This window comes from Equus przewalskii, chromosome 7, assembly GCF_037783145.1.
Source record: "Equus przewalskii isolate Varuska chromosome 7, EquPr2, whole genome shotgun sequence".
Lineage (NCBI taxonomy): Eukaryota > Metazoa > Chordata > Mammalia > Perissodactyla > Equidae > Equus > Equus przewalskii.
Window position 1 is genome coordinate 39,242,490 of NC_091837.1, and position 27,093 is coordinate 39,269,582.

General features: G+C 38.2%; 1 protein-coding gene across 11 annotated transcripts in view; it reads left to right on the plus strand.

Annotated features, from left to right (window-relative positions):
- SPIRE1 (spire type actin nucleation factor 1) overlaps positions 1-27,093 on the plus strand; it is a 216,885-nt gene that overhangs the window by 3,435 nt on the left and 186,357 nt on the right. For 5 of the 11 annotated variants that reach the window (XM_070629577.1, XM_070629566.1, XM_070629567.1 and 2 more), the window contains exons 2-3: positions 21,774-21,808; positions 24,316-24,639. The exons of 1 other annotated variant lie outside the window; for it this stretch is intronic. In XM_070629577.1, coding sequence (XP_070485678.1) covers positions 21,774-21,808; positions 24,316-24,639 — 359 coding nt within the window. The remainder of the gene's footprint in view (positions 1-21,773; positions 21,809-24,315; positions 24,640-27,093) is intronic. 5 more of the 11 variants (XM_070629574.1, XM_070629571.1, XM_070629573.1 and 2 more) reach the window with 2 other exon arrangements.

Sequence of the window (27,093 nt, forward strand, 5' to 3'; positions counted from 1 at the left end):
TTCACTGTGGAGAAAGGGACCTTTTGGCTGGCCACTGTTGCCTCTGCTCTTGAGTTGGATGAATGAGTAGTATTGGAGGTTCTTACCACTATCAACGGTATCCCTCCATTCAGTCCCATAGAAAGAGAAAGCGCCTCACACGCTTTCTTGTTTGGAGTTGAATGTTGTAGCAGTTGATTTTAGTTCTTGTTTACTTTTGACAGTATTGGTATACCCAGAACATTCACATTCAGTTTGAGTTAAAAAATTAGAAATATATTATAGGGGAAATAGAAAAATGATGAAAGATGTGGGAGGCATGGAAATGAAACCAATATTGGAGGAAAAAAATGAGGAATGAGTAATTTTATTTAGCATTTGGATATAACTTGGAGCCATATACTAACATGTCCATGAAAGTAGTGTGATATGGGACTGAAGGAGATTAATTAAAGAAAAAGGAAAAATGAGTTCTTTAGAGGATATCTTAAGAGTAAAAATGATTGTTATGAATTAGGATCTTAAAACAAGCAGTGTGTCTTATGAAGCATTTCTGTGATGACAGGAGGATACATTGCTTAGAAGCAAGAGGGCTTATGATTCTTCTTAGGTAGCTTACTTAAAATTTTTATTTTCCCCAATGTTTATGTGCTGTAGTCATAATAAGACCTTATTGTTTGGTAAAAGGTTATTTTATACAACTTGGTGAAGTTTTCCCTTACAACCTGCTGTTTGTTACCAGTGCACCTAACTGGCATTTAGAACACATTTTGGTGTACATATTCTTTAGAAAGTAGTCACTGATGGAATTTAGGTTATATTCCAGATCTTCACAAGATTACCACATCTTTTTTCTGGGATGCCACAAAGAATTATTAATAACAGTAGTGTTTATTAGAGCTTAGAACCAATACATGATCTCAGCAGCCTCTGAGGCCTTAAACCCATCTGACAAAAATAGCTTATTTCAGATTTTGGTTTCAAAATTTTTGATAGACTTTTAGCTTTAGTTTGAAAAATTTTGATCACATTTTGATTAAAAATAATCTTAAGATTGGTAATAGGTTTTCCTGGGAAGAACAATGAAAGCCTGCATGCATACTAATAAAGGGATGCCTTGGTATAGAGAACGTTCCAACTTTGTTTTGGGATTGAAAAGAGGATATAGTCAGTCAAGCTTCTCAGCAAGGTTAATGCTAATTTGGTGGGGGAAATGGTCTTGGAATAATGTCCTATTTGATTTTAAAGAGTGACAGAATATTTGTAGAGAAGGTGGAAATAATGAAAATATGTTTAAAAACATTAACTTTTGTTCATGATTGGTATACTTCTTGAGTTTTCACATCCTGATTGTTAAATGAAAGGAACATTTGAGGGCAGAGGTTGGGGGTGAATAATGGTATTAGGGACTGGTGAAATGCATTATCAGTTACAGTAATAGGTAAGAATTATTCCATTTGAACAATACGTCCAGAGATGTGGGGTTAATTAAATTTTAAAAACGCACATTGAGTTGTTCCTACTGTGTGCAAGCAGTGTTCAAGTTTCCATGGGTGATGTACACGTAAATAGTTCTAGTGATTAAAGAAGAGAAAATAAAATATAAACACAGTGATCAATTTACCGTGAAGCTGATGCAGCTTCAACTCTAAGCCCACTCGTTTACACAGGCCCTTTAGAGCCCTGCCAGGGGCTTCAACAATATGTCCAGATGGTCATTTGCAAAATGAAGATATTTTGGCTATAATCAGTTAAGACTGCTGTCATTCTGACTCCAGTTTACTCACCAACGTACTCGCACTTGGTTAGGTTATGTGGGAGTGGCCACAGACATTTTTGGGGGAAATTTTGGAATAATACATTTGTGATTTTATTTCTTTATTTTTGCCTTATGCAGAGGTAAACAGTGGAAAGAATTTAGTCATATATATATTGGTATTTAAGTAAGTCAGGACTCTATTGGAAAACCATTAGTTTCACTAAGAGTTTTGACTCAAATTGAGAAGAAAAAAAATCATTGATCCACCAAGGACTATATGTTGATAAGAGATGGTGAGTCACTCTGCCTGTTTGATTTGAAAGGTAGAACCGCTTTTCTGCATCATGGGTTCTGTAAAATGGCAACAGGTCCCATCCCACTTTCAGAAGAGCGTCCTTGGAGCCGTGTTCTGTTTCCCATTTTCCTCCTGTTGGCTAAGTAGAAAAAAGAAACTATCCTGTCCCAGATATTTGTTCAAAACTGTGAGGAAAAAATATTGCTTGTTGCCAAATGTAGCGGTTTTCTTTTAATTAACTTTTTATTTTGAGATAAGTTTAGGTTTACAGAAAAGTTGCAAAGATAGAGAATCCCTGTGTACCTCTCCTCCATTTCCCCTAATGTTAACATCTTACACTACTGTGGTATATTTTTCAAAACTAAGAAGCCAACGTTGGCATATTGCTCTTAACTAAACTCCAGACTTCATTTGGATTTCCCTAGTGTTTCTATTAATGTCCTTTTTCTGTTGCGGAATCCCATCCAGGATACCATATTGCATTTAGTCATCATGTCTCCTTAGTCTCTTCTGGTCTGTGGCAGTTTCTCAGACTTTCCTTGTTTCCCGTGACCTTGACAATGTTGAGGAGTATGTGTTTGTTTTGGAGACTGTCCTTCCGTTTAGGTTTGCCTGATATTTTCCTGACCACACTGGGCTTATGCGTTTGGGCAAAGAATACCAGAGAGGGGAAGGGCTTCCCTCCTCACGTGGGATTGGGCGCGTGATATCCGTGCAGCACCACTGGTGAGGGGCCCTTGTTTGCCAGGTTTCTCCACCAGGGTGTTACTGCTTTTCCCTTTTCTATACTCTCTTCTGTGGAAAGGAGTCACTAAGTTCAGCCTGTGTTCAAAGAGGGGTTCTCCTCCTGGAGGGGTGAATAGCTACTTAATATTGCAGATTTCCCGGGCCATCCGAGTGTTTCTGGGAAACCTTTCGTAAGCCCAGATGGCGTCAAGTGAAGGAGCATTTACCATAAATTTATATGGGAAGAGTTTTTGAGCCTATCCAGACCCAAAAACTAACCTGTCAGAATTAGTTGAGATGAAGCACAGATGCTCACAGACGCAGTTCGGCGCCATGGCAACTTGATCCTCAGACGCGCAGTGTAGTTCCTGGGGAAGGAGCGTGGCGGCGCCACTCTCGCTGCTGGGGGCGCGTGCTCCCTTTGTGATGGCTTGCTGCAACAGAACGCTGAACGCAATTTTTACCTTTTTCTTTAAAGCAAAAATCCTCGTCTGATTTCTTTCAGTTAGCGAAAACAAGTACTAATGTAGGTTTTTGGAGGTCTTTCGTAAAAACAAGGTATAAAATGAACTTTCAGATAGAGGGGGGACCCTGTATTTGGAATTGTTCTATAAAGAAGATTTGTCCCTTCTACTCCATTTACTTATTTGTTGAGTCATTTATTTATATCTGTCTGGACTCATATATTTTATACTTTGGTTGTTATCTATTACCATGTTTTGTATTTTCCACCTATGGTCATTGGAAGCTCCTTCAGGTTGGCTCATGTGTCCCTTTGACATGCAATCATTCTTTTGTGTTTTTTTTCTTTTTCTTTTCTTTTCTTTTTTTTTTTTTTTGAGGAAGATTAGCCCTGAGCTAACATCTGCTGCCAATCCTCCTCTTTTTGCTGAGGAAGACTGGCCCTGAGCTAACATCCATGCCCATCTTCCTCTACTTTATATGTGAGACACCTGCCACAGCATGGCTTGCCAAGCGGTGCATAGGTCCGCACTCTGGATCCAAACCAGTGAATCCTGGGCTGCTGAAGAGGAACGTGAATTTAACCGCTGTGCCACTGGGCTGGCCCTTTTCTTTTTTTTTTTGGTGAGGAAGAGAGGCCCTGAGCTAGCATCTGTGCCAGTCTTCCTCTATTTTGTATGTGGGTGCTGCTACAGCATGGCTGATGAGTGGTGTAGGTTCACACCTGGGATCTGAACCTGTGAGGCCAGGCTGCCGAAGCTGAATGCACTGAACTTAACCACTCTGCCACCAGGCTGGCGCCCATTCTTTTGTGTTTTTGAGCACATCCTTGCTTTCTGGTACTACAAGATGCTTCAAGGCTTACTGTGTATATTTTCTGCCCCAGCCCTAGAATCAGACATATCTCTAAGGAACTCAGGGCTGAGTATTCTTTTTGGTACTGGGGTGGTTTTGTTTTTAGTATAGAAGAATTGAAATGTTGAAAAGTTTAGTTAGTTTTGGTTTTCAAACTTTGTTAGATTTGGGAAGTATCTCTTTCTGGTATCTCACTTTTGCTTGCATGTCCACCACTGTCTGTATATTCGTTTATTCATTCACCAGTTATTTATTGAATACCATAGAGTCAAGTGGAATAGGAAGGTTCAGAGAGAACAGTTTCTACAAGTTGTTTAGTAGAAGGGAGAGAGGCTGCCCCGTGGCCGAGTGGTTAAGTTCCTGCGCTCCCCTTCAGCGGCCCAGGGTTTCGCTGGTTCGAATCCTGGGTGCGGACATGGCGCTGCTCATCAAGCCATGTGGAGGCGGCATCCCACATGCCACAACTAGAAGGACCCACAACTCCAGGGGGCTTTGGGAAAAAAAGGAAAAATAAAATCTTTAAAAAAAAAAAAAAAAGAAGGAAGAGATGCCTAGGAACTGAAGCCAGAGGAACCTGTTTTGGGATATCAACTTGGATATACTGGAGCTGAGAGGAGGTGGCCTGAGGTCAAGTATGAATTGACTGAAGTATGAGAATGATGAAGAAGCGGTTTGGAACAAATCTTGTGATGGTTAGCTCCCTCTTGCCTGTAGTTGTGGATACCCTGGGCTAGCGGTGTCCCTAAAGCAGCAGCAGAACCATGTAGAACGTTGGCGATCAGCCACGCTGGAGATAGTTTCCCATTTTGTAAACATACATTTTCAGTTCTGCTCTGAAGTGCAACATGTGGATAAAATATACTCTTTGTGATATACTCATGAAATGTCTTCATCAAACAAACAAAAGAGATGAAAACTAAGTATCATTGGGCAAATGGTTTTTGGTCTTTTCTGAGTGTTTCAGACTGTTACATAAGATTGTGATTACTTTAGGGACCAGAAGAATACTGATGTATAGAAAGCAATGCAAATTAGTTGGGAAAAGTAGTGATATTTTCCCTAATTCTAATTTCTATATAGTTATTTTTGAGTGATAGTATAACAGGGTCAAGACAAGGCAAGATTTGTTTCTTCTTACATTGAATTTATTGGGCTTAACTGGTCCAGTCTCTGCTGTTGTCAGGTCAGTATCTAACTGGCATTCTCTTGATTTTTAAATATATCAAGGGTGGGCATTCCATGACACCCTGTTTTGTTTTGCTGCTTGCATTACCCTCATCATACAAAGAAAATACATTAAGAAAATGTCCCACCAAACTTTTACACAATTTAAGCATGTTTCATCTAGTTGCATGAGAGTTCAACAGATATATTTTTTTTAAGTGATGATAAGCTGGTAATGAAGTGTTGGTCAGGATCTGTTAGTTTTTTTGGTGTATTGCATGTATATTTAAAGATAATTAAATCATTGGCCACTTCTGTCTAAAAATCTAATTTCTTTTGATATTTCCTTCTCAAAACTCACTTTCTTGGGCTTTTTCCACAAATTTTTCTTTTTTAGGGGAACTTCAGCATACATACAGAAAAGTGCTCAAATCATTAGTGACACAACTGTGTAAGCACTAGCCTCATTAAGAATAAAAGCACATTACGAGTAGCCCAGAAGCCTTCCATGTATAATCAGATTGTCTTTATCATAGATTGGCCTTGCTTGTTTGTCAACTTTGTATGTATGGAATCTCACGTTATGTGTTTTTTGTGTCCTGCTTCATTTTGCTCAACATTATGTTTTTGAGATATATTATTTGTTGCATGTAGCATTAGTTTGTTTTCATTGCTATACGGTATTCAATTATGTGAAAATACCAAAATTGATTTACCTATTCTGCTGTAGATGGGCGTATGAATTGTTTGGAGGTTTTAGCTATTTCGAATAACACTGCTGTGAACACTCTTGAATATATGTATGCACTTCTGTTAGGTATATATCTGGTAGAATTGCTGGATCTGTTGAGTTTTAGTAGATATTGCCCAAGTAGTTTTCCAAAGTGGTTCTTTCAGTTTATTTTTCTTACTAGCACTGTATCTTTTGCTTTATATCCATGCTAATACTTGGTAATAGCATTAGAAAAAGAAAAATTTAGCTATTCTGGTGGGTATGTAATGGTACATATCTCATGATGTTTTTAAGTTGCATTTATCTGATGGCTAATGATAATGAGGCCTTTTTCATATGTTTATTGGCCATGAGGATATGTTTTTTGTGAAATTCCTGTTCATATCTTTTGGCCATTTTTCTATGATTTTTTTTGTTATAAAATATATGTAACATAAAAGTTATCTTTTTTTTTTTTTGAGGAATATTAGCCCTGAGCTAACATCTGTGCCCATCTTCCTCCACTTTATCTGTGGGACGCCTATCACAGCATGGCTTGCCCAGCGGTGCCATGTCCACACCTGGGATCCGAACTGGTGAACTGCAGGCCGCCAAAGTGGAACGTGCGCACTTAACCGCTGCGCCACCAGGCTGGCCCCAAAAAGTTACTGTTTTAACCATTTAATTTAATGGCATTAATTACATTCATAGTGTTGTACAACTATCACCACTGTGTCCAAAATTTTTCATCAAACAAACAGAAACTCTGTATGTGTTAAGCAATAACTGCCCATTTCTCCTTTTCCCCCAGCCCCTGGTAACCTGCAATCTACTTTTATTATGCTTTTTGTCTTTTCTCATTTTTATATGTTCTGATTTTTTATATACTCTGGATATGAGCCGTTTGCCGGTTATGTGTATTGCAGATATCGTCTCCAACTCTGTGGCTTTCCTTTTCACCTTGTTAGTGGGGTGTTTTGATAAATAGAAGTTTTGATATATCATATTTTCATTATTGTTGAATTAAAATATCTTTCTAATTTTCATTTTGATTTCTTCATATATTATTCTGTCAATTTTTACTTATCTGTTGAGTCTATATTATTAGGTGCATACCAATTTAGAGTTGTAGCATCTTCTTGATGGATTGACTCTTATCGATTTGACTATAGTTACGTGTGTACACTCACATCAGCTTTCTTTGATTAATGTTTGCATGGTATATTCCTTTCCATAATTTGACTTTGAACTTTTTTATAGTCTTACATTTAAATTGTGTCTTTTACAGGCAGGATATACTTTGGATTTGTTTTTTATCTAATATAATGATCTTTAATTTTAAATTGGGTCGTTGATTCCATTTGCATTTAATATGATCACTAATACTTGGGTTTTTTAATGTACCATCTTACTATTTGCTTTCTATTTGTCCCACCAGTTCTATATTCATTTTCTCTCTCTTATCTTCTTTTTGATTATTTTTTTAACTATTAAAATTTCCTCCTTCATTAGCTTGCTGATTGTACATTCCTTTACTATTCTTTTAGTAGTTATTTTACAACGTACATTATTGACTTTTTAAAAAACCTGTATAACTTACTAGTTGTTTTACTCTCCAGACAATGCAGAGATCTTAGAGCGCTGTAACTTCATTTGTCTCCTTTTGCTTTTTTCTGAATGTTGACGTATATTTTTCTTTATTACAGATTTTTAAACATAAGACAATATTTTTGTACAGTTTAATATTCATTTAGATTCCTCCACATATTTGTTCTTTCCATGCTCTTTGTTTCTTCCTGCGTTACTATACTTTCTTCTAGGATCGTTTTCCTCCTGCCTGAAGAACTCCCTTTTGTATTTACTGTAATACAAGTCTGCCACTGTTGAATTCACTCAGTTTTTGTTAGTCTGGAAATATGTCTATTTTGTCTTCATTTATAAAGCAAATTTTAATTAAAATGTAATTCACAGAAAAGTGCATAAATCATAAATGATGAATTTTCACAATGTGAATACACTCGTGTAATCAGGACACAGTTTAAGGAACAGAACATTCTTAACAATCCACAAGGCCTGCTTGTGTCTCCTTTCAGTCACCAACTACCCCAAGAGTCACCACTATCATGACTTCTAATGCCAGAATTTTTGTCCATATTGAATTTATATGTATATAGAATCAACCAGTATTATATTAGTTTCTGATTAACTTCTTTCTCTGAACTTTATGAGATTGATCCATTCTGTTGCATATAGTTGTGGTTTGTTCATTCACATTTTAGTATCACATTCCATTGCATGAATATACCATAATTTATCTGTTCTACTGTAGATGGATATTTGAGTTTTTAGATCTTACGTTTGGATATCTAGTGATTGGATATTATGAATAATGCTGCTGTGAATGTTATTAAACATATCTTTTGGTGAACAAATGTAGCATTTGTGTTTAGTATATACCTAAAAGTGGAATTGCTGCTTCACAGTATATGTGTGTATTCAGTGTTAGTAGATATTGCCAAAAGTTTTCCAAAATGATTGCACCTCACGGACTTTAAAAATTAAAACGAATCCGGGACATTAGTATAAATTTAATAAGGATTTGACTAGTGTCATGTATATGGAAAGGCTATGTCTCTATTAACAACAAGATTTCTTAGCCCATATTTAGCTTCTAAAAACTCTGACTCTTAGATCTTTTTATGCTATTTGTGCTAATGCATTTTTAAAAATTGGGTCTGTTGTCTTTTTCCTTCCTATTTCCTATTTTCTGCCCTGCCCAATCTAATTGGAAGCCAAATTCCTATCTAGATGCCTCCCTTAATATCTTGTATTTCTGATAGAGATATGTGTAGATAGAGGTGATGAGTAGTGATGGAATGTTACTAACAGTCATCGTAGGTTGTCTGATTCTGGGCTTGGCCATATCTTCCTGGAGTTTAGTGAAAACACAATGTTAGAGGAATCCCCTGTTACATGCTTTAATTTATTCATTTCAACAGTATTTGACTGCCTTCTAAGTGCATCGTACTAGATATTGAAGATACAAAGAGGGATAAAGTGCACCCACGCCTCAAGAAGATCACAGGTGCATTAACTAACACTTATAGTACAGTGTAGTAATTCCAAAATAGTAGAGACATGTACGGAAAACCATGTGAGCCCAAGGGAGAGAGAGAATGACTGCTTGGTGTTATGTAAGGCAGGTTTCACAGAGGAGGTCTATTTTTTGGAGGTCTTAAAGGATGAGCAGTGGAATAAAAGGAGAAGGATGTGTTAGGCAGAAGCAACAGTAAGTACAAAGGTTTCGAAATGTGGAGGACCTATTCAAAGAACAGTCGTACATGGATTGTAGTGTGGCTGTTCTGTCGACACCCACTTCCCCGTTCCAAAGCAGACGCTGCTTAGTCAGTCATTGCATTTTTGCTGCTAAATTTGTAAGCGGCTTCAGAGTTCTCAACAGGGTGCTTCAGGTGGCCACTACCAATTATTTGGAGTTGGCACGTGAGGTTGAACCTGTTTGTCTTCTCTGCAGTGGGCGTCCACTGTGCCCGGAGCATAGGATGTGTGTGGGAGTGGTGGAGAATGAGACAGGCTGGAAAGGTATTTTGGCTGGGATCAGGTTATGAAGGACTCTGTACCTCACTATTGAATTTGTATTTGTAGTCTGTGTAGGCAATGGAGAAGCATATAAGGATTTTAAGCAGGAAAATGATGTAAGCAGGTAACTCTTTGTAGAAGACAGATTGAATTGGGTAAAACTGAGGGCAGAGACACTAGTAGGCATTTCATACTATCATTAGATCTTAGTAGCCTTTAAGTTGCCAAACCAGTTGGGAGTCTTAATGGTTGTTCAGATAGGAGATGGTGGAGGTCTGAATGAGAGTGGTAGGAAAGGGGAGAGAGTCAGATTGAGAGTAATTTAGGCAGTAGAATGAGACATGGCTCTGTAGTTTTTGATGTGGGGGTGAGAAAGAGGAAGGAATGTTGGAAGGCTCTCAGACTTCCTGCCTGGATGCCTACATGGTTGGGAAGGCAGGAAGGACAAGACAAGGTGGGAAGATGATGACTTATACTTGTTGGAAATTAAATTGGCTTGGAAAAAATATTTTTCTTTGGAGTCATGTTGGTTCCTACCAAGTTCTTTTGCTCTTTCAGAAGGTTGTTTAATGTCACATGGTGTCATGGAAAGAATAAAGAGCTGGCTGGAGAAGATGTGGTTTTGATTCTTGGCTCTGACACTTATTATTGCTTAGTTACAGTCTCAGGCGAGCCATGTAACCTCTCTGTCTTTATCTGTAAAATGGAAATAATATATGTCCAGCCCTTCTTACACAAGTTTTCTGAGAATCAAATGAGGATGTTTATGTGAGAGTATTTTGTCAACTCATACATACTGTACACGTATGTATTCACTGAGCCATTTCTTCTCTTTGTAAAAGGATGAATATTTCCAAGATACTTTGATTCAAGATTGATAAAGAACTTCTAAAAGAATCTTGAATATACGTTTGGGAGTCCATAAAATGATTCTTGAGGTTGAAAAAATCTGAAGTGTCAGTCTTTATACTATCATTAGATCTTACTTGCCTTTGATGCTTCACTAGGGTTTCAACATAGATTGTAATGGGCTGTGGAGAGTCTAGCAGAATGTCTGGGAAAGTTAATTAATGTTTGACCAGCATTTATAATTTTAAATGATTTCCATGTAAATATTATGTACTATTTATTAATTTTTTTATTGCAGTAACATTGGATTATAACATTATATAGCTTTCAGATGTACATCATAATATATTTCGAATTCTGTGCAGATTACATCATGTTCACCATGCAAAAACTAATTATAGTCCATCACCTCACGTGTGAGCCTAATCACCCCTTTTGCCCTCCCCCCTTATCCTACGGTAACCACCAATCCAATCTTTGTTCATGTATTCTTGAATTTAGCTTTTCTTTCACTTTACCACTTTCTAACTTGTTTGATATTCACTTAATTTAATTTAGCTTCTTTAAATCCTTTGGGGAGTGATGGGGGGCTTTTCTTTACGTTAATAATAAAAATAATGTAAATATAACTTTCCCCTCTAAACTCCTGGAACCAATTTCATTTGAGACCTATAAGATAAGACATAGCTTAGATGAAATATTTGGCCTGTTCTATTGCTTGATGTGTATAAAATTAAATTTTGTTGGTGGGAAATGATAAAGTTCATTAAAAAATTGTCTAATGATAGTTGCTCCCTAAGCCTGACCTTCTTTTGTAATTAACAATCATTTTTATTCTATTTGTATTTAAATAACTTAGTATTTTACTCATAGATATAATAAAAATATAACTTTTGAAGTTAGTTACAGTTATAGTAAAGGTTAAACAGCTAAAAGTATGTGCCTATGTGGTTTTCAGAGTTTAAATCAGATATACCCAATCTTGATCGAGGATAAGTAACATGTTGGGTAAGTAGATATGGAGGGCAGTTATGGCCTTGTGTCTAAAGGAACTTGGGTCTGGGGGTAGAAGTATCTGAGATGCCTCTCTGGCAGGGTTCCTCTCGGCTAGCATAGTCTCATACATGATCAGATGCCACAGTGGGAGAGGAGATCCTAAGGAGAATATACAGTGGTGTATATGAAATGCATGAAAACCAGAATCCTTCAATTGATAGGAAATATGAGAACATTTGGGATTGACACTTGCTAGTAGACCTCTTTTTATACAAGGTTTGGTTTGGGGAAGTTCACCTCCAAATTCTCCTTGTTCTTGAAAAAAGTGGTATAGTCCTGGCATCTCAGTGTATTTTTGAGGTCTCATGAAATTTAAGCAATTAATGTTTGAATTAATATCACTAGGGAAACTTTTTAATCCAAATCAACAGTGTGTACAAAAAGAACCACAACTTCCATCATCCCATCCTCAACCACAGGAGTGTCAGAAATGTGGCCTCTGCACAGTCACTCTCTTGTGTTCCTGTGGCAAACATTGCTAAATGGTCCTGGGCCCTTTCTACCCAATACTTGCCCTCAGAACTCTTCTGAAGACAGCATTCTCGACAGCCACTACTGTTCAATTTGAATTGGCACAAGAGATGAAACCTATTTGCTATTGTGTTGCCAAATTACATAAAATAGGTAAAGATAATATTTGAGTTTTGTTCAAAAAAGTTATACTGAAATGCAAGTAATTATTTTTCAGTGGAAAATACTTGACATTTAATGATATTTGTTCTATGAGATGATATAAAGTTTAGTTAATTAAGATTGCTGACTAGAAAGAGAAAAATAACAATAATAATTAAGAAACCATTTTTAAAGCTTTCATTTCGGAACAGGGTCAGTTATAACTTGGGAGGTTTGGAGTCTGGATCAAACTTACTCCTAGATTGGGGGGGGTGGTGATGGTGGTGAGACCTAACTTCATGGAGGGCCAGCAATCAGGGGTGTTAGTTCTTCTGTAAAGCAGTCGCCCCCAAGAAATCCACTTGGAGGGTTTGCTCATCTGCTGAGCAAGCAGAGCCAGAAAGGGAGACAGTAGCTATAGGTAAGAGCAGTAAATGGCCCGTGTTGGGGAAGTCTGGTAGTTGGTTTTAGTCATGGATATTAGGTCCAAGGGCTCTAGACTCTAGTCCCTAGGAAGGTGACTGGCAATAATAAGCCAGGGCTTACTTTCTTTTTGAGATATAGGATTCAGTTACAGGATCTAGGATGTGAAGTACAGACTAAGGTCTCAAAAATAAAGCAGAAGCTCACATTTCAGAATTAGGATAAACTTGAGGTTTATGGCAAAAGTGACCTAAGGCTGAAGGTCCTAGAGCCTGGCTTGCAGAGTCTACAGATGGCGGTCAGTTGATCTCAAGGAGGGAGAGTCCAGTTCTGGGGAGGGCCTGTTGCACAGACGTATGGTCTATGAATGAAGAGATGAATGAGTATTTTAAGATGAGAAGTTATGTTCCTGATCAGGGTCAGTGTCAAAATTAGTTATCTGTAAGAATAACACTGTTAGATAAGCGAATGATAATGTCTTTATGCTTCTACACTTCTTTAAAATAGTAAGATTATGCTCCAAATCCTACAAAATGATTAAATGTATTGTTCACATTGCTTATTCAAGGGATTCCTCGTTCCTATTAAGAAGGCATAAAACTCACTCAAACACAGCATGTCTTTTGTCTTTGCTCACATTTATTAGGCATGAGTAGGAGACAAGTAAACCAAAGTTATATGTAGCAAAATTTGTTTTTAGTGTTCCCAGACTTTGCTCTCTAGCGCCGACCCTGCTTCACTTTTGGGCACCCATTGCTTCCTAGACTCTCCCTTGCTGAGCTGGGGGACACTGTAGGATGGCTGGCCTGGGTCAGGAGCCTGGGTGACTGGTCACAGTTCTTTGACCTCCTATGAGTCATTTTATTCTTCAGAGCCTGAGCCACCTCAGTTGTAAACATGAGGGTTTACACCAGTGGTTCTCAGGTCTGGGCTTCACACTAGCATGTAGAATATGTCTGATACATGTAAAGCGAGTATGGATTAATTTTAAGTGTTAATGAGATATTTCATTAACAATTTGTTTTCTTAGAATTTAGAAGAGCATTGTAGGGGTGGTTTGAATGGCACGTATTTCTAAAAATGTCCAGGGAAGTTTAGATGGATGCCTTTTGTCTTTAATACATTTCTGCCAGAGGGGTTCAGAACAGTTCCACTAATCGTAGCATTTCCCTTAAATTTGGGGTCTTGTAAAAATAATCAGCAGAGCATCTAAATGAAGTTTTCAACCAGAATTGTTCAGGGTAGGGAGATGAAAAATTATAATAACCAGAATCAGTGTTAGAATGCTGTCAATTTTGGAAGGAATACTTGAGAGGTAAGATAAGACGCTCATGGGCATGCACAGGTGGTAAAAGTTGACCGTTAAACTAGGAGACAGGGAGGAGAGGAGAGAGTGAAAGGGTGAGGAGAAAGCAGAGAGGGTGAGGACTGCAACTCCTCCCTATGGGCTCCATATCCCAGAAAAGTTTGACGAATTTATGAAATGTCAGCTGAGTTCTGACTAACACAGAATGCACAGATGCGGGAGACTCCTGGAACATAGTGGACATTGGGTGGCGGGCTTAGCACTTCAGGCCAAGGCATGGGTGAGGGCTTGTTAAATTATACCTACATATCTGAGGGGCCAAGCGATCCTTTTTTTGATTTACAGATTTTGGGTTTAAAAGAAAAGAGTCTTTTTGACTTATTTTCTCCCTGGAGAGAAGGCTCAAAGACTTAAATGGTAATAGAGCTAATATTTACCAAGTGCTTACTGTGTGACAGGCAACAGGCTAAGCAATTTACTTTGATGATTACTTTTGATCCTCACGACAACCCTATGAGGTAGGTACTGTTATTAACCTCCAACTTACAAATGGGAGACTGACGTGTAGAGGCCTTACATTTAGCCAACAGCCCACCTGGGATCCAAACCCCAAAAGTCTGGCCTGGAGCCCTTGCTCTTAACCACTGTGCTCTATTACCTTGTGCGCTGTGGGTGAGGTCTCACTATGGGACATTCCGTATAGGATTACACTGTACACAGGGTAGCCTGAGGGTTGTGTTTAGGATGGTGAGAGGATGTCATATTGCCTTGACCTTTTCATGGTCGGTGTTTTCATTTCCTGTAACAAATCACCACTAATTTCATGGCTTAAAACAACACAAAATTATTATCTTACAGTTTTGGCAATCAGAAGTCTGAAAATGGGTCTTATGGGCTAAAATCAAGGTATTGATTAAATACAGGGCTGTATTCCTTCTAGAGGCTCCAGGGGAGAATCTGTTCCTTGCCTTTTTCAGCTTCTAGAGACTTTCCACATTCCTTGGCTTGTGTCCCCATCCTGCAAGCACATCGCTCCAGTCTCTCCTTCTATTATCACATCTCCTTTGAGTCTCCTGCCTCTCTCTCATAAAACCCCTTGTGATTACATTGGCCCCACCTGGATAATCCAGGATAATCTCGCCGTCTCAGGATCCTTAATCAGAGCTGCAAAGTCACTTTTCCACATAAAATAACACGTTCACAGGTTCTGGAGATGAGGATGTGGACATCTTTGAGGGACCATTACTTGGCGGCTTATAGTCTTTTTCTTTATGGGTTGATTATAGAGATTGCCATTCTAGGCTTTCTTATTTTCAGTTTTGAATAATAAGTGATGAAACCTCCCTTCCTACCACCCTGGCCTGAGCCATTGCTCAGTTCCAGCTGTTTGACCATTGAGTGTCTTAATCCTGGACACCATCACGTAAGGAGGGGGGAAGGCATGTGTGAGGAAGCTCTGGATACAGGTGTAAAGTAGAAGTCGTGGCTTTTAAAGATCTTAGTAGAGCCAGCCCTGACGCCTTGTGGTTAAAGTTTGGCTCTCACTGCTTCAGCAGCCTGGGCCTAGTTCCCCGGTGTGGAACCACACCACTTGTCTGTTGGTAGCCATGCTGTGGTCGCAGCTCACATAGAAGAACTAGAAGGACTTACAAGTAGAATATACAACTATGTACTGGGGCTTTGGGGAGGAAAAAAAAGGGAGGAAGATTCATTATCTCAGGGAGAATCTTTCCCAGCCAAAAAAGAAAAAAAAGTATGTATATATGTATGTACATATATATATATATATACACACACACAAAATAAAAATCATAGTGAATAAGTAGAAAAATGAGTTGAATTTTATAAGTCTTCATATGTTTTAGTTACTTTCTGTATTTCAAAATCTATACCTCTTTTACATGGTTGTGATCCTAGTAAGAAAAAATATATTACTGTGTTTCTCTATAGAACATTTTATTATAAGATTTTTGAAGAATAACTATCTTTTTGTTATTTTGCTTTGCGCATTTTACTGAGGACTTTATTTTCGTGTATCTACATCCTGCATCTTCCCACAGGGTTAATAATAAGCTACTAGTTGCTGAGCCCTTCAAAACATTTTTTAGTCTTTCACATCAGCCTCATTAGGTAGGTATTGTTCCCTTTTTGTAGGTGAGAAAGCTGAAAACTCTGGGCAGTATCTTATTTTAAAGTCACATCACACAGTTAGTAAGCAGTGGAACTGAGATTTGAAACTAGGACTGTGAAAATCTAAAGGCTTGTTCCTGATATTCTGCCACACTGCTTTACCAAGGCAGCTACATGAAAGGCTTACTTAAATAAACTGTTGGTTAAACATCAACAGTTGGAAGAAGAAAATACATTAGCACAAGGGCTATTATGGCAGTGGAACATTAAATTTTCTTTCATTCTTCTTGACCGCCAGGATAGGAAGAGAAACTTGATGAAACACGTAATCTTTGTTTGGTTAGCAAGTATACCAATTTTCTCCTGTGTGTAAATTCTAAATTCCTGTTAATCTTTGAGCATCTATACTAGTGACATTGTATGACATAGAGGATAATGATTTGACACTTTAACAACCAAAATAAAAGTATCCCTTATGTGGCTGTTTCTTGTGTCAAATGCATAGCATTTTTTTCATTAAAAATATAACTCGGCAAAAATGATTTTGTTGGAGGAGATGGGTATAAGGTCGTAATTGCATAGTTTCAATGCCCTAACTTTTGATAAAGAAACAGCAAACTAAAGTATATGCCAATCATAGACTCTAAGCCCTAAGCCACGGTTTCAGAAATCTAGGTGTGATTAGGCTGCGGGACTTATTTTATAGCAAAATTTTGGCCTGTTAAATGTTCAAAACTCTCTTTTTCTAGTATTAATTTAAAAATTGTCCGAAAAGTCTATTTTATTATAAAAGTATTAGAGCTCTTAAACTAATGCTTGTTATTAATCTGTTTTGATCAAGTCTTTCAGAATACTATTCTTAAAAAAATGGAGCATGTTCAGAACATCATTCTTTTCTTCTCACCATACTCCACCCCCAATCCAATCCATTAGCAAGTCCTGTTAATTCTGCTTCTATATTATATCTTGAATCCTCTCCTGGGCAGTGACTGCCACTGCCCAGGCTGGCTGCCACCCTTGCTCTCCAGGACAGTGATAGCTCCTAGCTGGCCTTGTGCTTTCACTTTGGCCCTCACCACCCGTTCTCCATATAGCAGGGCTGACCTGGAAACCTACCTGAAGTCAGCTCACGCTTTTGCGTAATGTCCTCCAGTAGCTTCCCATTGTACTTAACATCAAATCGAAACTCCTGATACTGTCCTTCAAGGCCTGTGTGATCTGCCCCGCCTGTCTTTCCTTACGCATTTTATGCTACCCACCTGCAAACTGCATCCAGGGCCTTCCGCAGGCTGCCTCCTGTTTTTGGAACAGGTTCTTCCCCAGCCCTGCAGTTAGTGCCTACCCAACTTCAAGGTCTCTATTTAAATGTCATCTTCTCAAGGAGTCTTGCCTGACCACCCTAAATTGAGTCATTTCTGTTATTTTCTTTCTCTTCTTTTTCTATCCTTAATAGCTTTTATTACCAGTTATAATTATTTTATTTGATTGCTTTTTGGGTCTGTGTTCACTAAAATGTAAGCCCTATGGGGCAAGGACCATGTCTGGCTTGTTCGCTACTATAACATCAGTGCTTAACAATAGTATTTGGTAGGTGTTCAACAAATATTTATTGAATGAATGAAGGGGGCAGAGGCAGGCTGGCAGGAGGCCGAGGTATATCTATTGATAGCTCTCAGTTTCAGCATGAAAAAGAACATACTTTCACATGATCAGATGGACCTACACATTGCCCAGAGTTTGGTAATGTAGGGAAAATTTGTAGAATAATTCTGAAAGCCATTTATTCATCCTAAAAATTACAAGGATTCTGTGTCTTTTTGGCAGGCATAGTTTGCCTTTTGTTTATTCAGTTAATTTGAATCGTATTGATAACGTGACTGTGTGATATCTTAGCTATATACTGAGATTTCTACTCCAAAGTCTGCTAGTTCCTTTAAAGTTATTATTCATCTACATGAACATCTGTGACTTTTTTCTGAGACTGTGCCTTGATTTCCACCACATAGTTGTGCGGTTCATCAGAGTTGGTGATTCCACTGTGGTGAGGCCATTGCCAGAGAGTGTGCCAGGTGAGGTCTAATCCTGAACAGCCACGGCTATAAGTGGGCCTGCTAGGATGTGTTCACTGAAGTGTTCTCCCTGGAGACCTACTGAGCAGGCCTGCTGAATGGAATTATCTGATTATCAACATTTAAGATTTAAAATGTCTACTAAAGATGACAGTGTTGTCTTAGTTCATGACTTCTTTATGACAGACATTTTATACTATGACTGCTTTGTTTCTTAAAGCCATTCTATATCAGTTTATAGGAAGACATTGGTTTTTCTATTTCCTGGGACATGAGGGAACTAGTCTAGTAAATCTTAAGAGTGTATCTGATGTTTCTGAATGAGTTAAAAAGAAGGGTGTAAAACACAGCCTTGATTCTTGCAGCATTATTAAAGTCCTGATTCCTTTTGAGAAACACTGAGCCGAAGTTTTGGCTTACAGTGCAAATCATCCCTCTTCCTAGTGTATGAGTACTTAGACAATGTTGAAATATTTTGAAACTTAATGTTTAAATACCATTTCAGATATTTCCTTTTATATCATCACATAGCTAATCTAGCCTTCTAATTAAACTCAACCTAATAAAAATGAATGAAATCAATAAAGGTGTTAATTTTATTGAAAGAACTAATTCACTGCATTTAATAGTCTGAAACCTTGGTTAGGCTTACCATCAGCTTAGATCACCAGGGTTGTAGACAGTGAAATCATCGGGTTGTAGGTTTTCAATGGATTCCTTTGGTCTGTGTCTATAAAACAGAGGTGACCAACTTTTGAAGAAAGAGTCAAAAGTTGTCAAATGAAAATCCCTTGGTGCTATACTGGCTGTTTCCAACTTTTAAATCAAGGAATGCATTTCTCCATTTCTCCAAAAATATTATAAATGGTAGGTAGCTGGGACAGCACCCCTATAGTTCCCCTCCCCTAACTCCACTTGCCCCTGCAGGTGGGAGTAGAGGAACAGGATAATCAAACCACACCAGTACTCATGAGAGGGGGTCAGGAGCCTTGAGGTCTACTCCTCAGTCTGTTATTTTGTGCAAGTCATTTGACTCCTTAGGCTCAGATTGCTCATTTATAAAATGAATGGATCGGGCAAGATCATTTCCAAGGTCCCTTTAAGCTCTGCTGTCCTGTAATTGGGATTTTCTGATTCCTGGGTCAGAATCTGGGCAGGGATTTGGATGGTAGAGTAGTGTAGGTGGTTAGGCATTTCAAACTTACTACCTTTTCAAATTTGTATGGCTTAGTCACCAGTTCAAATAGAATAACCAAAAGCGGTTGTATGCTCCCAGAAAGTTTTTTGGTACTCTTCTAGGAAAGCATCTTCAATTTTATAATAGAGGGCGTTGAAAAATCTTATTTCATAGAACTTGCGCCCTGTTGACATCACTCCATCATTCTTTGAGCACTTCATTACTTTCTGCTCCAAAAAGGTGTTCCCGCTTATTTTGTAATTTTCCTGTCCTAGCCCTGGAGTCAGCCAATTTCCTAAGGAGTCCTTGTTCCTTTGAGGGAGATTGGGCTAGGTGTGACCTTGCGAAATGGGGTGCTGCTGCTTCTCCCTCTTTTAGGGGGCAGAACCAGGAAATATATGGTTTTCTGAAGTTATATAATACCTGTTGCTCCAGGTCAGCACCGCAGGGCTCTTTGTCTCCTTCCCACATTTAGGTTTGTATGTTCCTTCTCCTTTCTTGATGGTTCCAACAATATCACTGTATTTACTTTTTTGCTCAGTGCTACAAGACATACAAAATAGTTTGAGAATTTTTCACCAGCACTACTACCGACAACAAACCTACTACATCAAATTCTAGATTTCTTTGCAATTCTCTTTACCTTAAGAATATGTCATTCTGGGGCTGGCCCAGTGGCATAGTGTTAGGTTCATGCTTTCTGCTTTGGCGGCCCAGTGTTCTCAAGTTCGGATCTCTGGTGCTGACCTAGCACCATTCATCAAGGCACGCTGTGGCGGCAGCCTACATAAAGTAGAGGACGATTGGCACAGCTGTTAGCTCAGGGCTGATCTTCCTCACCAAAAAAAAAAATGTCATACTGAAGATGTACATCCGTCTGTTCTCAGAGAGATTATTCTCTGTATACTTGTCTCAATACACATATTTTTCCCTCCTCTACAGAGTAGACACTCAGTAAATGTTTGCTGGGAGATAGTCTCTGCCCTCCTTTGAGCTGTTCATGTCCACAGTACTTTCCTAAGTTAAATTAGTTACCATTTCTATAGAAGTAAAGTATAATTAATCTACTGAAAGTGCTAATGCTCAGAGCAAAAAGTCATATATAAATAAAAAGATAATATATGATATATATAACTTTATAACAATTTTATAACAATAAATAATATATAAATAAGTTATATATTTATCAAACCCCGTATATAAAACCCTTATATATTAAGCTCATTTTACCTATATGTTTGTGTAATTTTTATTTATTACTTATGTATCATTTTTAATTCACAGAACCCAAGGTCCTTTGTTTTTTGGTCTCAATTTCAGCCAGTATTTCACATTATGATCATTAGATCATAAGAAATTATGGGTTTCAACTTTATTTTTCATTTTAAGAGTCAGGAAGCATGTAAAAAACATTATGTTCTTTTGGTGGTAACATCATAGACACTAAGGTGTATAAATTCTAGTTAAGCATTAAAAAAAAATCACAGACTGATAGAACCACCACTGTGGGCGAGCTGTGAGGGTGGCAGGCCAGGGAGGGGAGGGAGGGTGTGGGTGGAGGGAAAGAGGTGGCGGTAAATGCACATTTGAACTTAGGACAGTGATATTTAAGGAGTATAAACTGGGGAAATTAAACTTTTAATGCTCAGTATAAATGTGTTATCCTTTTTGTTGAAACTATTAAATGAGTCTCCTTTAAAGTAACTGGTTTTATTTAAAAAGTTTGTTTTAGTTACCCAAATTGACAGAAATATATAATTGTACATGTTCCTTGGTATCATGTCTTAGTGATGAAGAGAAACTATTAGTGTTAGTGCAGCCAAATATTGTTCAGCCTAATTGTTCTTCGGGTGATCCTCTATTGGAAGATTGACTAAATTTATTATATGGTTTTGTCTAATCATATATTAAAAAAAACTATCATCATATATTAAAGAAAATATGTTTGAAATATTTCTGCTTTCATTGAAATGGTCATTGTACCTTTATATTTTGGGAAAAGCCCAGGAGTCTTTTAAAGATGTTTTAAGAAATTTCAAAGTATTTTAAAAGGTACCTTTTAAATGCCTTTAAAGTATTTTAAAAAGAAAGTCTGAAAGTATTTTTATTTTACTTTCATGAATTTGTATATATGCATATTAAATGCTTGTGTGTTTTAGATCTTATTACAATTAAGCATATTCTTCCCATCTTTTTTGTTATTATTTTCTTATGGACCTATTTAAACTTAAATCTCTAAGAATGACCTTCTAGAATATTTGGTCATTGTAGCAACTTTTTTAAAGATTTTATTTTTCCTTTTTCTCCCCAAAGCCCCCAGTACATAGTTGTGTATTTTTAGTTGTGGGTCCTTCCAATTGTGGCATGCAGGATGCCGCCTCAGCATGGCCTGAGGAGCGGTGCCCAGGATCTGAACCTACGAAACCCTGGGCCGCGGGCGCGTGAACTTAACCACTCGGCCATGGGCCAGCCCCGTAGCAACTTTTATTTGCATCGATTTTCATAGATATAACGAAGCCATGGCCACAGTAGCTCACATATTTTTATCAATGATAAAAAAGCTAAAATCCTTTGAAAGTAACTGTTTGTATTTTTATTACAGGTAAATTGGAATATTCACATTGTACAGAAACAGAGGTAAGAGAAATGCTCAAATATTTCTTAGTAAAGCAGGTTTGCAGTTCTGTTTAGACTATCTTGAGTACTGAACTATCTCACTATGATGTTTGGGCTTCTGCTAAGGATGTATTGAGAGCAGGTATATATCTTTCATATTTAGGAAAAGTAAGATGTGAAGAAAAATCAGTTGTGTCCATAGTTTTAAAATGTCAGGATGTGTTATAAAGATTAGCTTAGTCATATTGTTTCAAAATTTTCCTATGTTATTGTGTGTGAAATTGAGTTAGCTAAGATTCAGAGCCCTTAATAAGAAATAGTTTAATTTTTTTTCATAATCCAACTTAGTGTGTCATAATAAAGCGTTTCAATATGTCAGACTCTGATGGAGCTGCCTTGGTGGAGGAAAAAAGAGGGACTTGGAAGCAGTGCTTCAGTACGATTGATAATTAAATGCTTTGTTATTTGTATAAGAAGGTTTATTACTTTTTAATAATTTAATTCAGAGTTCTGTTTCTTAAATTTAAGGAATTTCCTCATGATTCCATGTGGTTCTTGCAGAAATGTCAAGGGTAACACTGAAATCCCAGGGCAGCGTCCATAAACTATGTGTGTGTGGTGTTCTTTTCAGGAACTGTTGTGTCATCCATATGTTAGGAATCTTAGGTCTTTCGTTAATGGCATTGCCTGACTAAGGATTTAAGTCATTTTTCTAATTTTATTATACATCTACATGTTAATGTAGGTTTTAGTAAACTTTAACTCTTAAGTAAAATGCAAGCTTCCTAAGTGATTATGTTCTATAATAAAGAAGCAAAAATCATTTATTTCTTTTTGTATTCAAAAGTTATACAGTTAGTTTTTGTATTTTCTTTTCAACTCTGGGAGTAGAGATAATTGTTTCCAAGTCAGCTCTAAAAATAGACAACTTAATATTTTTATATTGTGAGAATTTTTGATGTACTGTTCAATATGATAGAAAGAAGTGGGATTCCATTTGAGTCAAAAGATGTAAGCTCTATCTATGTTTTCTTGTGTGCTTCTTTCTAGCTATGTAATTTTGAGCCAGTAATTTTTTCTCTTAGAACTTTGGCTTTCTTATCTATAAAACGTTAGTGATAATGCCTGTTTACCTCATGGATTGTGAAATTTTAGAGAGAGAATCCAGGTTTCCCTCACAGTCCAGAAGTAAAGCATTCCTTTGGAACCTTTCATAAGCTGGAATGGAGTACAGTGAAGAAGCAATTACCATTAATTTATATGGGAGAAATGTTTGAACGTTCCAGCACACACAAAATAACCTACCAGATTATACCAAATAACACAGAAACCCTAAAATAACACTAACATATAGTAAAAGCAGGAATGATATGATAAATACACAGCCTACATAAAGTAGAAATGATATATGTGCAGTGTGGTTTCACTTACCAGAATCAGGAAGACAGTGAGTTCTCTGGAAGGCTGAGGGGTGATGCTGGTGATGATGGTGTGGCAGGCTGAGTTGCTGGAGGTTTGGTTACTGGGAGATACAGGAGGTTGGGGTGTAGGAGAGAGAGGAAGAGGGTCATCTGTTAACATCATCTGAATCCATGAGGGCAGGCAGGTCACTAACCATCTGCACCTTCCTCTAGTCTGCCTGTCTGGACCAAGGTTGAAGTTCCTTGTCTGCTGTGGCTGATGTGGAAGGCTCGAAATACGACAGTATGCTTGACTGCTTAGCCTCTCTGACCGCTTGCTGTGAAACAAATGCTGAATGCTAATTTTGCTTTTCGCTTTTTTTCTGTAAATCCTCTTCATGTTTCTTTTCAGTTAACGAGAACAATGTAGGTCTTTTGTAAAAGTGAGGTGGTGGAAAGCAAACTTTTGGATAGCGAGGGAAACCTGTATATGTGAACGTGTTTTATAAACCCTAAAGACACTATTACATATATCGAGAGGATGCAGATAGAGGCAGCATTTATCAGCATTTAGATAAAGAAATGTGGGGATGTTACACGGCGTAGTCCTGAGTCTCATTTTTCTGTCTCAGTATGTTGTGTTGCCATAAAATCAGCATAGTTTTAACGTTTTGCATACTACTTGCTTTGTATGGTAATATCTCTTCATTTTATCTCCCAACTGGTAGCCCTTATCCTTTGATTCATAACTTAGGTCCCCAAAAGAATTAGAATCTAAATAGAACCCTCAGATTTTTTGGGGAGGAGGCGTAACTATTTGAAAAGGGAAATCACAAGAAAATAAAAAGTTCCGTCTGATCCTTAGTTTGCACTGTAGGTTCCGGGTGGTATTTTCTGGGCTAACAGTGGTTGTCACCTCTGCGGAAGAGCCTAGGATTGCGGATGGTGATTAGTATCTGTATTGTTTGGATTTTTTTTTAAATGAGAATGTCTCTGTATATTACTTTGATAATTAAAATCAGAAAAAGGGGCAGTAGGCAGTGGGAACTACTTTTTCAAGAAGTTTGGTGGCTTGAGAGGAGGGGGAGACAGCTTAAGTACGCAGTTTTGTTTTGTTTCATTTTTTAGGTTGAGGAAGATGGTACATTTGGTGGTGGTGGCGGTGGTGGTGCGGGAGCCGAGAGACTGGAGTCCGTGTTGGAGAGTGGATGTTTGCTGCAGTCAGACGTAGCACTGCGTCCAGAAAATGACTGGACTAGAGCAGACGTCGTCGAGGGAGCGGGAGAGCTCTGGGGGTTCCCGACACTCTTTCAAGGGCAAACTGTTTTCAAAGTAATGCTAAGATCTTATTTGCCCTTTTACTTTCGTTCTGTTAAGAGTGTACAATGGAATTTTTCGAGGCTACGTGACTGCATGACTGTGGCTGTCATATCAGAATGCCTGCAGGAGCAGGTGAGATCTGGCCGGCTCTTACTAAGGATAACCTTCAAGGGTTTTGCAAAAATATCAAACAGTACCAGCCTTCTCACTATTTTTTTTAAATAGAGTTTTTTCCCCCATAAAAATTTTATTTATATTAACGTTTAACATTATTTTTAAGTGATTTAATTTAATTTAAAAATTCTCAGTTTTCATTTCTGATATAGTAAATGTTAATAGATTGTAGCTCACATAAACAAAAGCTTCTTGGACTCAGTAATTTTTTACAGTGTAAAAGGGTCCTAAAACTAAAACGTTTGAGAAGTGTTGAGCTGGGGCACGGATAGCCAAGTACTTTTTCCAGAGAAACAGAATTGAGAGCTGAGAGAGGTAAAGCCAGAGCCCTGAGGTAGACAATGGGGAGCTGAGGGAATCCTTAATGTGTGGATTTAAGCCAATCTGTTTTGTCAGTGAGAAGACAGGGTCATTTTTGAGAGTGAGATTATACTGGATCCAAAGGTGATTGCTTGAGCCTCTTTTTGCTCTTAAATTGTTTTTCTTTTGAAAAAAGAGGTCTCTAGTTCCTGTTGTAAGTTAGAAGCCTGTCAAGCTCTTGCTGACATTAAGCCCAGACCAAGAGAAGGGCTGCTAACAAGTTGTGTAGATGAGCAGAAGTGTGAAGGATGTGCCTTAGGTGGAATGGTGTGTCACTGGTTCCGCATTGTGATGCAGCTCATGCCTGCCTTTCTGAACTGGAAGGGCTGTTGTGGGAGGAGGCAGGGTGGTGGTGCTTGTGTCTGGGCTCAGCTCCAGGCTCTGCCCTCTCCTCACTTCCTGGCTTCAGTTCCTCATCCGAAAGATGGGTTGTTGAGAATGTAGAGCATTTAGCATAAAGCCTAGCTTAACGAATGCAGCATATTTATTATTCTTAGTTGGGAGGTATACAGTTTCCTGGGAGGGAGGAACAGTCTTACTTCCTCAGCAAGGCTCATTGACCCACTAGGAGCCTCAGGGTCACTGCTACGGAAAGCAGAATCCCTTTACCTTTCTGGGGCTTTAGGCCCCTCATCAAGACATTTACTGAAATACCTAACTTTAAGGGGTCTACTGTTTTGTTTTTGTTTTTTTGTTTGTTTTGTTTTTAGAGGTCAACTGTTTTTAATTTAATAGTTTTTGTGATACATAAAAATCATGTTATGAATTATTTTCTGGTTTAACTTATAATTCTCTTTTTAATGCTTTTCCTATGTTAATAAAGCAAACAAAATTACAACTTTAGAGAAAGCAAGGAGGCCGTACATAGGCGTTCAGTCAACTTTTATGTGATCTTGTACCTCGAGATTAGCTTAATGTTTCTTAAAATCAAGTATTTTACCTTATTTCTCACTGTTTTGAAAACTTCTAACATACTCTATTATACTAGTATTTTGCAGCATTTGAACTCATGAAGGGAAATCTGTCATATAATTTGTTTTAAAGGACATGCAAAATTTTTTTTTTTTTTAAATTTTTTTTTTTTTTAAAGATTTTTTTTTTTTCCTTTTTCTCCCCAAAGCCCCCTGGTACATAGTTGTATATTCTTCGTTGTGGGTCCTTCTAGTTGTGGCATGTGGGACGCTGCCTCAGCGTGGTTAGATGAGCAGTGCCATGTCCGCGCCCAGGATTCGAACCAACGAAACACTGGGCTGCCTGCAGCGGAGCGCGCGAACTTAACCACTCAGCCACGGGGCCAGCCCCCATGCAAAATTTTTTACTTTAAAAGGCAATTTAATTTTTTTCTGCAACTTTTTTCTGTTTTTCGAAGGTATGATTTCCATACAGTAAAATTTAACTTTTTTACTTACAGTTCAAGTTTTGACAGACATTCATTTGTGTTAACCATCCCCACAATCAAGTTCCATCACCCTCTAAAATTCCCCCCATTTTCCTTTGGAGTCATTCCTTCCTCTCCCCCCTCCCTCTAGCAACCACTCATCTGTATTTTGTCCCTTTCCTTTTTCCTAAGAGAATGCTGCTTTTTTCATTTTTATTATTTTTATTTTTTTTAAAGATTGGCACCTGAGCTAACATCTGTTGCCAATCTTCTTTTTTTTTTCCTTCTTCTTTTCCCCAAAGCCCCGCCAGAACATAGTTGTATATCCTAGTTGTGAGTGCCTCTGGTTGTGCTGTGTGGGACGCCGCCTCAGCATGACCCCATGAGCGGTGCCGTGTCTGCACCCAGGATCCAAACTGGCGAAACCCCAGGCCGCCAAAGTGGAGCGCATGAACTTAACTACCAGCTGCGGGGTCGGCCCCTTGTCCCTTTCCTTTTGAGAAGGACTTGTAATTTAAACAATGTGTTACCCCCACGTCTCCCTCTCTAGGAGTGGCTCACAGCTCAGACTGGTAACTTATAAACTCTTGAATGACTGACCCGTACTTGCCTGTCAAGGAAGCAGTCCTGATCCAGTTTAGGGGGAGCTTTCACCCCCATTTTACAAGTTTCCC